Below are 11,492 nucleotides of genomic sequence, written 5' to 3'. Positions count from 1 at the left end.
AGTAAAGCACCGTATGTAATTACCTCTCCACCTTATGCAGCTTCTTCTTCTGTTATGCCCACATGCCTGCAATGCCCATTTCTCCTCCAAATCTGAAACTCACCAGTCCCTTTAATTTATCATTCCTGACGTTTCCTTCCTAAAAGTATGACAGGGAGAACTCAATTATCAAATGTGTTCAAGGTCACGAGCGGAAAGGCAGTCATGTCTGTAAGTAATATTCAAAAGCCTTTTCTAATCAAGGCAGGTGCTTAAGCGCAGGCAAGATTGGTTAATGTTTTCCCACAACTCTTAGCACAAACACAGGAGCACTGTAACCATTAGCAAGTGTCTAGGAATATACATATTATACTCTCTACAACTCTCTACATACTCTCTACAACTACCTGAAAGGAGGTTGTGGAGAGGAGGGAGCTGGCCTCTTCTCCCAAGTGACAGAGGACAGGACTAGAGGGAATGAAAAAATTCTTCACAGTAAGAGTCATTGGGTACTGGAACAGGCTGCCCAGGGAGGTGGTCGAGTTGCCTTCCCTGGAGGTGTTTAAGGAACGGGTGGATGAAGTGCTTAGGGACATGGTTTAGGGAGTGTTAGGAATGGTTGGACTTGATGATCCAATGGGTCCTTTCCAACCTTGTGATTCTGTGATTCTGTGATATTACTGTATTACAGCTGTGCTTTTCAAACTGTTTTGGATTCCTCCAAAATATTTTCCCATGGAAGAGCAAGTCCTTACACAGCACACGGAAGGGTTGTGACAATTTGCTTGCCTTTTGTTCACTTGTTGCAGATTTCCTATTAGTAGGGTGTGAACCACAAGTTAAAAGTTGTTCTGTTAACATGTGTTAAAACAGATAGTATTACTCCTACTTTATTCTACTCTTAATATTTCATTTTGCTGAAATGAAACTAAACCATTGATAATAGGAAACTTGGTAAACTCATTTGCGAGGGTGGGCAGTGAGGACATAAAGAAAATGAAAGATCCCTTATACTGTGAGCTGCAGAGATCCCTGAATTACTACTGACTTCAAAGGTAAATTCGCCAGCTACAGAATTGTGTAAACTCATCGCTATCTGTTTTCAACCTACATGGACTCAGGGGAAGCTATTGTGGATGTCTCTTTGCCTATAGCTCCGTTCATGCATAATCTAGTGATGCTACTCAAATATCGACACGAGCTGACTGCCTGCATATTTCATCTTCTGCTCAGTTGCATCAGTCCCCAGTGATGATAGCACAGACTGTTTGTGAGCCATGCTGCTCTTTCCAAAACGTGTCAGAGATCGTCCAGTGGCCACTGAAGCAAAAGGGTGCAGCCTACAGGGGCAGATACACAATGCTCCCTTGCTTTCTGTGCACGTCATATAATCTCCTGTTCACATAGTCCCAATCTGGTTAATTTAGACCAATGAAATAGAAGAGACCTATTTCTTCCACCTTCCCAGGCTTCCATTTCTTTTAACTGGAATGAGTCTGGATTTGTTCTAAACTCTCCTGGTACATGTATTGTTGTTGTTGTCTTAATATTAATGACATCTCTTTTGAGTTCATGCTGTGTACAGGCAGTACGATACAACTGTGATTTAAAAGGGCACTTGCTGGGGGAGGGAAATCGGGATGCTAAGCATACATTTGATAACAAAAAGCTGTAGTATGATGTACCTGCTAATTTAAGGCACTAATGAAGGCTTTGGTAGTATCATGCTGTGTGTTCTTGGGATACTTTTTACATCTAATTTGGGAATATAGTTTGTAGTTAGAAGGAATGTCTCTGAAAAAAATGAAAGTAAACTTTTTTTTCACTTTAAAGCCATTTATTAAGAAGCTTTCATCTATAGAGATCAGTAGTGCTGATTCCAGTCTGCTGCTTTTATTCACTGCTTATTGCAAAAGGCTGTATCTGTTATCAGACAGTGTTCTCTGCTGTGGAAGAAATCTTCAGAAGTTGGTAGTGCAAATGGGTCTGTAGTCAGGAGACATTTTCGTCACTTTAGGAAATACAGCAGAAAGGATGTGTAATGTGCAAAAAAAAGAACTGTAATAGAAAGATACATTGGACAGATTCTCTTTTATGCAGGTCACGGTATTGGGCAGACTGATTCATTGCTGACAGATCTAGCAGGAGGTCCAAGCTGTGTAGGATGTTTTCAGCGCAATGAAAATTGCCCTTTTACATGTCTGAGGAAACAAAAGTACTGAGAGTATAGTTACGTTCTTATTTAGCGGTAGGAGGATAACTAGTACATTTGAACTTATTCATTTAAAGACACACTGATAAAAATCAAATGTACGCACTGTAAGAAACATTCCAACTTGCTGCCCAGAAAATTAGCTCAGTTGTGGTATTAGCCAGCTTCTGTGATGTGTTAGTTCTATAAATCCTTATTCTACTTATTTGCACAAGATACTGGTACTGCTGATTAATGCTGAAAGAGGAGAGCTCTGTGTTGTTATTTTGGAATCACGACAACAGCAAACATCTTTAAAAGTCCTAACCTTGGTAATCAAATAGAGATCAAGTACAGTGCATCCGCGTACAAATATCCATAAGGGCTTCAACGTAGAAAATTAGGATTTTTTTAAGAAAATGTGCACACCTTGGCTAAGATTTTTTTTAAAAATAGGTGTCCCAAAACTAAATTAATCCATAGAAGTATCTATGGATATACCTTGGGTTTCACAAACCACTAGAGTTTCTTTCTTCCTCAGTTATTACCTTTCACACAAGTGAGAACACAAGAGGTATCACATTAATTTATTCAAGTTAAATCAAGCTATCATTTTTGGAAAAAGATCTATGTGGAAAACAGGCTTCAGTGCATGGACAGTGAGTAGGGAAGCATTACTTTGTTTGCAAGCCGAATCAAGCTCGTATCTCCTGACTGAAATGTGGTGAAGTGCAGGGGGGAAGAGGTCATAACTGATCAAGGCAACAAAGGGATTTCCAAGCTAACTAGAGCCCAGTGAAGAATATGTTTTCTTCAGCCAAGAGTTAGAAGAGGAAAATCAGGGAAAAGCCATGTTGAGTTGACCCAGTATGATTTTTTGCTTTTAGTTTTTAGGAACAAAAAATATGTTTCAGAAGGACTGTGTCTTTTTTTTTAAAGGGACAATGAAAATGTCACGTTTCATTTTCATTTTATAGCTGTGTAAAATAGTCTTCCTGTGCTAAGCAGAGGCTCCTGCTGAGGAAGCTGCACATTCACAGAGGCAAGCTGAGGCTTCAGAGTTCTTTTTACAGGCTTCAGCAACGCCCTTACCTGTCACCTGCACTGTAAAACCGAAAATTGAATTCTGTGCATTTGTATCTATTGAAGATCCAAGTATAAGGGTTTTTTTTTGAGGAAGAGGCCATTGTCGAAATTGTAAGGCAGTTTATAAATGACCTTATTCCCTCAATGACACCCTTTGGGTTTCTTGTTGCTCGTTTTAGGAATTCCCAAAAAGCAGCATAAAAAATTCAGAAGAGGGTTTTCTTGTCCATTTATGATTGGACTCGATGACCCAAGAGGTCTTTTCCAACCTAGTGATTCTATGATTCTAAGATAACACTCATATCACAGGAGGATGCATGCCACAGCATATACTTCAGTGATAAGTATAAAGAGCATTTTAAAAGGGAGAAATTAATTTTGAGAGGATTCATTAATAGTTGTTTTTCCATCGAAGGCTTCTCTAAGCCTTTTCAACACAAAAATGTGCAGGATTCAAGCTTTATTTTCACTCGACAGCTCAGCTTTAAGCTTGCTATCATCTGTGAAATTGGGAGGGTTAGTTATTTAATACTTAGCTGTTTTGAAGATAAAACTATCTACTGCTATTACTACAGCTAAGAAATGTCCCTAACTGGAGTTTTAACTTATACTTTTAGTAGGATTTTTTATTCTCTCAGGACGTTTTTACTGCACAGCTTTTATATCCTGAACATCACCTACTCTGGAGTAATTTAATTAACTATGAGAACCTAGAGAGAGTTAATGTGATACATTTGTATCAGAACATATTTTTCTTCATGGAATAATAATGCAGTTAATTTTTTTCCTAATGCCGTTTCAGTTTTATCTCTTATTTTATACGCTGTTGTTTACTTTTAGACATATTTATCATATTTACCCTAATTCTGATTTGATTACTTACACTGTAAAATGTCCTTTGCTTTAGGGCTGCAGTCTCTGCAGAAAACTAAGCTAATCCATAGAAGTATCTATGGATTTACCTTAGGTTTCACAAACCACTAGAGTTTCTTTCTTCCTCAGTTAGTACCTTCCCGCAAGTGAGAGCTAAAGAGGTGTCCCATTAATTTATTAGTGTGGGTATACTTATGCCTAGAAAACTCCCATGACCTATTGACTTTTCTTCTTTTCCAGGTAGCTATAGATTTCACTGCATCTAATGGTGATCCTAGGAACAGCTGCTCACTGCACTACATCCATCCCTATCAACCAAATGAGTACTTGAAAGCACTGGTAGCTGTTGGGGAGATTTGCCAAGACTATGACAGGTAAATAACTACATTTGATAACAGAGTTGTCTTTAGAAAGTGTTTTCACAGTGTGAAATCAATGACTGCCTGCTGCCAGCTGCAGAAGCTCCGTGTTTAGTCACTTAAGAGAAATGACTGCACATCAAAAAGATTAGTATGCTTAGTATGCCTTAACACACTTTTGAGAGTGACAGTGGGCTTGGATTAACTTCGTGCTAATATAAGGTCTGGTTCTTGGCTGTTTGGCAGATATATGTGTTAAGTTTCAGATTTGTACTTACATGTCAAAATTGCGTGTTTGAGTAGATTTTTTATTCGCGTTAAACTCGAAGCCTGTTTTGCAGATGCTGATAGCATCATTTCTGATACAGTTAGGAGTCTAGTTCTGTTCCATCCTACAGAAATGAGTTCCTTAGATTTTGTGTTTAGAACTGAATTAGAAGTTGCCTAAACTGCTTAGTGTCTGTATCTTGTCTTACAAGTAAATGTGTGAATTTTTTCAGTATTCTCCTGGACTGTTGAATATTAGACTCTCTGATAAAATAAATATAAAAAATAATGACAATGTATGCATACAGTATGCCTTTAAATAAATAAGAAAATGCAAGTAATTGGGCCAAATATGCTTTGATTACATTATGTACCTCTGTTGCTTTCAAATAAGCTGCTTGCTTCTATCGAATTAATTGCCCGTTATTAATCTAATTACCAAGTGCATTTCCTTTTAATGTTTGTTCTTTGTTGATGATGCATAGTATCTTACACAATTGTTCTTTCTAATCTTTGCACATGTAAAAGACATCTACCTACCACTTTGTCATGTGTAAATACCAGATCTCAAAAAAACAATGGTCTTTCCAGTCAAATTTGAATTCTACTTTCTGTATAAATTGTAGAGTGACTTAATGCCATGGTTTGCGTGTTACACGTCATATATACCAATTAGCTTTCTCAGTGAATATCCAGTAATTTAATACTTACCAGCAGTAATTCAGTGAGCAAAGATCCTTCAAAATAGGCAAAGGAATGAAAAGGGCTAGTTCAGGCACATGGATTATTTTTTTTTGTTTTATCTCTTAAGGTGTATTTTTTAAGAAATGAAATAGTTAAGTGGCACAGGCCCTCCTGTATGGAGATATTAATCCCGAATCAGGATTATCCTCTCAGTATAACATATTCCAATCAGTACAAAAAAATAATAGCCAGTCATTTTTTAAACTAGCTCATCAGCATCAGTCAGTTCTATTGTATTGCAGAAAATGCCGATTGATGCTGATCAGCGCCACTGAGGTTGTATGGCCTATGGACTGAACAAAAACTAGAGTCTCTTTTCCCAGGGAAACATCACCTTTCTAGCACGTGTTTGACCTATAAATCCTCTCAATTTGTGGCACTAGAAATATATTCCCATGGGCAAGTCGATTCAACATGGTCAGTGCTTTCTGAATGTGAAGTGAGGAACTTTTTTTATACTTTCGCATTTTGAATCCAGTAACCTGGAAATTAAAACTTATAATTATTTCTCTAAAGAAGAAAAGAAATTACAAGGAGCAAACCTTCACACAAAATAATCTGCAGGTTCTAGACAGTAATTCCTTTGTGTTTAATTGCAGCCTTGAGATGTAGGAGTATAAATGACCTAAAGAGCAAATCTTCTGTATATACACTTTTTAAAAAAAAGAGTCTGAAATTCAGTTAAAATTCTGACATGTGGCACAGATCTATAATTGATCCAGTGTGCTCAGTTGTGCTTCAAATACTGGAGCAGAATTTCTGTTTCCAAACTAAGATCAGCCAGAAGTGAAAAGAGGGGGACCTCCTGAACCTAAGAACTGTTTAGAACCAGTGTTATTACTTGCATAGGAACATATCTTTAGTAAGATGAAAATCTGAGCCCACAAAGATGGCAGTGCTCTTACCTGAATTTTTATAGTTTGTACCCATCAGTTATCTCAAATAAACAGAACTGACTGTTTCCAATCCAAACCAAGGAAAATGGAGTGATTTTCTTTGGGTCTCAGGATTATCATGGAACAGATCCTCCTAGAAGCTATGCTAAAGCACACGGAGCATGGGGACGTGATTAGTGGTGGCCAGCGTGATTTCACCAGGGGCAAGTCCTGTAGGACCAACCTAGTGGCTTTCATGATGGGGTAACCACAACGGTGGACATGGGAAAACCAACAGACATGATCTATCTGGATTTCTGTAAAGCCTTAGACATGGTCCCCCACAACATCTTTCTCTCTAAGTTGGAGAGATATGGATTTGATGGGTGGACTGTTTGGTGGATAAGAAAACTGTTGAATGGTTATATTCAGAGAATAGTGGTCCACAACTTGATCGATGTCCAGGTGGAGATCCGTGACAAGTGATGTCTCTCAGGGGTCCGTATTGTGACCTGTGCTGTTTAATATCTTCATCAATGATATTGACAGCAAGATTGAGCGCACCCTCAGCAAGTTTGCAGATGACATCAAACTGAGTGGTGCAGCTGCCACACTGGAAGGATGGGATGTCATCCAGAGGGACCTGGACAAGCTGGAGAAGTGGGCCTGTGAGAACCTCAGGAGGTTCAACAAGGCCAAGTGCAAGGTCCTACACCTGGGTTGGAGCAATCCCGGATTTCAGTACAGGATGGGGGATGATGTGATTGAAAGCACCCCTGCAGAGAAGGACTTGGGGGTGCTGATTGATGACAAGCTCCACATGAACCGATAGTGTGCACTTGCAGCCCAGAAGGCCAACCCTATCCTGGGCTGCATCAAAAGAAGCGTGGCCAGCAGGTCGAGGGAGGTGATTCTGCCCTTCTATTCCTCTCCTGTGAGACCTCACCTAGAGTATTGTGTCCAGTTCTGGAATCCTCAATGTAAGAAGGATATGGAGCTGTTGGAATGGGTCCAGAGGAGGGCTACAAAGATGATCAGAGGGCTGGAGTACCTCCCATGTGAGGACAGGCTGAGAGAGTTGCGGTTGTTCAGCCTGGAGAAGAGAAGGCTCCAAGGAGGACTTATAGCAACCTTCCAGTACCTGAAGAAGCTACAAGAAAGCTGGGGAGGGACTGTGTACAAAGGCTTGTAGTGATAGGACTAGGGAGAATGGCTCTAAATAGTAGAAGGGGAGATTTAGACTAGACATAAGGAGGAATTTCTTCACCATGAGGGTGATGAGGCACCGGCACAGGTTGCCCAGGGAAGTTGTGGATGCCCCATCCCTGGAGGTGTTCAAGGCCAGGTTGGATGGGGACTTGGGCAGCTTGATCTAGTAGGAAGTGTCCCTGCCCATGGCAGGGGGGTTGGAACTAGATGATCTTTATGGTTCCTTCCAATTCAAACTATTCTATGATTCTATGAATGTATTTACATGAAGTGGATGAATAGCTGGAATAAAGTAAAATCTGTTGTGTGCAATGCATTTTACATTCCAATAGCACAACTGTTGAATGGTAAGTACCTTTGCTACGATTATGTACCAAAATACTGCCTTTATAAATTTGGGTTTGGGTTTGGTTTTTTTGGGGGAAAAAAAAAAAAAGCAAAGCCCGTGGCTATTACTTAAGATACTTCTGTAATTAGAAACACATTGACATTTGTTTTTAATTTGAGAGGAATTGGACTGACAAGTAATATATAGAGAGACTATATTTACAATCCAAATTTTTCTTTTATATACTCTAGTTAATTCTGTTATCAAGCCAAATAATCTAGGTTTCTGTACGTATTAGCCTGACATAATGTATCCCTCAGTATTTAATGCTCCAAATTAAGTGCTGCCTCACATCCCTCGATACAATGGAATAATCCCTGCTCATCCAAAACCCCATTTATCTGTATGGTTCAGAGATTCCTGAAACGGTTAAATGAATAGTGCTGTTCTGCGTGGTTAAGCATGAAAGAATAAGATTCATTCTTTCATCAGCAATATTCAGAGAATGAGAAATAGACTTTGATTATCGTCGTGATTGTAGGAATGCTGCAGTCCTGTAGGAATAGGCCAATCTGATAATGGTATGGGAAATGGAAGGGCTGTTCACCTGCACAAAAGACTTAATACTTTATCTGTATGGTGGAATTGTTTCAGGCTATAACACATTTGTCATAAGAGGGAAGATAGGGTTTGTATGTGATATAATCAGTGGCTAGGCAACAGCAGCAATGGATCATAAGGGAAGGGGAAATATTCATTAGTTTTAAGGAATTAGGCTCTACAATGTAGTTTGAAGTACTGGAAAGGGGAAAGCACATTAAAAAGTTATTATTGAAAACATTCAGTAAAATGAGCAGGCAGATACATGGAAAAGGGCTTAAGATAAGCGACTCATGATGATCTCATGAAAGATGATCTCATGAAGCACTAAGTGAGAAATATGTATTTTCATTTAAACATTTTCACAACCTTTCTTTTATATAAAGAATTATATTACTGGTATGATTTTACCTTGGAATTAAAAAAGTCTACTCCACCTTTTTGTAGCATAGAGAAACAGATGAAAATGGTGAAAAATCAGTGGGCACAGAAGTGTTTAATACTCAAAGGACCTGCTTCTGTATCATTCCGTATTTATTCTTTACTTCAGTGATTTCAGTATTGAGTTCTCAGGATCAGCAGTCGAATCAGGTGGTTTCTGATGACCAGCAATATCAGCCTAGCCAGAACCCTGAAAAATCAGTTGCTCAGTATCAAATGTGCATATATTCCCTCTACATGTTTTGAACAATAAGTGAGCAAGTGTACTTAAGATAGATAAGGTTATACCTAGCTCTCTGTGCACTATGGCTAGCTTAGGACTTCTAACCTTAACCAACTCTGAACAATGTTTTCTGCTACCCATTTGTTTTGGAGCTTGGTAGGTACCCCTTCAAGAGAATGTTCTTTTCAAAGGATAGATGTCAGATGTCTTTGCTAGTTGAATACCCACATAGTAGGAAAGACAAAATCATTCATCAGTTGAAATATCAGACCTCTTGAACCAGAATCTTATAAAAGCTGTGAAAATTTATAAGTTATATATTAATAATTTGGAATGTTTCCCATCCTTCATGGCAGCTGTTCCCCAAGTACTTTTCACTTGTATCACAGAACTGCCCCCTGCTCAGCATGGAACAACATTGCTTTGTAAACCAGAGAAGCCTGTGGCTAAACTGAGGAATCAGGGAATGTTTCCTTTCCCCTGTGTTTCAGCAGAAGGTCTGGCCGTGTCCTGGCTAGAAGTCAGGACCTGATCTATCTCTTCTCCCTTCCCCTTCGCACATCCTGACTTCTATCGAAAGGAAACAGAGGCATGTGGGCAGGGAGGAGTTCCCATGCTCTGCATGAGGATGTACTGTCTGAATAAAGGCAGGTAGACCATGCCCTCAGCACATCTAAGTGCATATTGATAAGTCTATTGCCATTAGTATAACATGGACACAACTGTGAAAACTAGTGTGTATAGGAAAAAACAAGTACTTTTCCCAAGATGGGTGCAGGTGTGCTGTGAACCTCTCACGTTATCACCTAGAGTGATATACCGAGACATACACATATGTACGTATATACAACTGGGGTTTTACTCATGTGTGTGCAAATATATATGTATGCATAAAACACGCAGGTATTATACATACTTGTTTATGTATAACATTTATAGTTATACATAACCATACAGTTTAAAAAAAATATTTTTCTTTTATGCTGTTTTATAGCTTCCCTTTCTGCAGAGCAAAGCCATAAGTCACAATAATAACAGCACACGCAGTTTATTAAAATGGCTGGTCCTTTGATCTTAATGATTTGTTTTACCAGTGCTGGAATACAACCAACTAGCCATCAGTGTAGCTCATCCTTCATTCTGCAGTGATTGCTGTCTCTGGCAAAGGAAAAAGGGCTGGAGTGGGACTGTAAATAGCTTGTTTGTGAGGATAAATGCTGTTACATGCACACAGTACTAAAGGCCAAAATATACTTCCTAAATGATCTTACATTATTACAGCTTTTAATGACGATATTATGAGTAAAGCCCATGGCAGGATTTGCAAGTCTGCTCCTCAGTTTTAAATCTGATTTTTGCAGTTAGTAGCTTTTCTTTTTCATCTGCTTACTAAGATCTTATTATATTACATTAAATATTTATCTTTGCGTGAAAACCTCTGTTCTGATTCAGCAAGATGCTAGAGCTTATTATCTAATCCCATTGAATTCAGTCTGACTGAAGCAAACACTGAAGTATTATGCAAAATACAGATGGCACTAAGGTGGAGTTGAGAGTTTCACTGAATTTGAACTTTGTTTTTAATTGTTTGCCCCACATCCAAATGTTCAGTGCCTCCTGGATAGCTGGGTGATCTTTATAATTAATTTTTACACAAAGTTTTTTATTTATGCATACTTTCAGAGTTCTTCACTGGATTAATAAAAAGTGCCCACAAACATGTGGAATCAGATTTTGTGTGGTCAAAACAGTACACATACCTTTAAAACGACAATTATTAGATGTTCTTTATCAAATACTTCTAAGCATTTGTTGCACTGTACATTTGTAGAACTTCCTATACTTGATGGGCCTTCCCTGTTCTGATCTATGTACTCAAGTCATTTCCATGATTTTGACCACACAGTTTTTTTAATTGATGTCATAAAATTGGTCTTCATCTTATTTGTATTCAAAATCTATTTAAAAAATTAGTTCATAATTATTTTAAATTTCTATGTCTGTTTATTCACTGCAGATTTTTCTTATTTCTTATTAACACACAGAAGATAAATTCTGTTTCCTGACACTAATGTCCTTTTTCATTTAGGCAAGTAGTCTCCTCAACTCTAGATACTGAAGTACCTCCTTTAAACTGACATTCAAGCTGAGATCATATGTTAACAAATGAACTGCCTGTGTAAAACACACTTGTCTAGCAACATCCCCAAAGGCCACTAATGAGCAAAGAGTACATTATTCCTGCAAAGTGAAGAAATTATTTATGCGTAGAGCTCTGTAAAATACTTAAGACTGAAAATTTAAAAACTGGGCCACA

At 38.5% G+C, this 11,492-nt stretch overlaps 1 protein-coding gene across 3 annotated transcripts in view; it reads left to right on the top strand.

Annotated features, from left to right (window-relative positions):
- The window catches only part of CPNE4 (copine 4), a 229,275-nt gene that overhangs the window by 182,407 nt on the left and 35,376 nt on the right, over positions 1 to 11,492 (top strand). For all 3 annotated transcript variants that reach the window (XM_054058280.1, XM_054058281.1, XM_054058279.1), the window contains exon 11: positions 4,370 to 4,503. In XM_054058280.1, the coding sequence (XP_053914255.1) occupies positions 4,370 to 4,503 (134 nt within the window). The remainder of the gene's footprint in view (positions 1 to 4,369; positions 4,504 to 11,492) is intronic.

Source organism: Cuculus canorus, chromosome 2, assembly GCF_017976375.1.
Source record: "Cuculus canorus isolate bCucCan1 chromosome 2, bCucCan1.pri, whole genome shotgun sequence".
Taxonomy (NCBI): Eukaryota; Metazoa; Chordata; class Aves; order Cuculiformes; family Cuculidae; genus Cuculus; species Cuculus canorus.
Note: the sequence above shows the minus strand (reverse complement) of the source record. Positions and strands in the feature narration are given on the sequence as shown.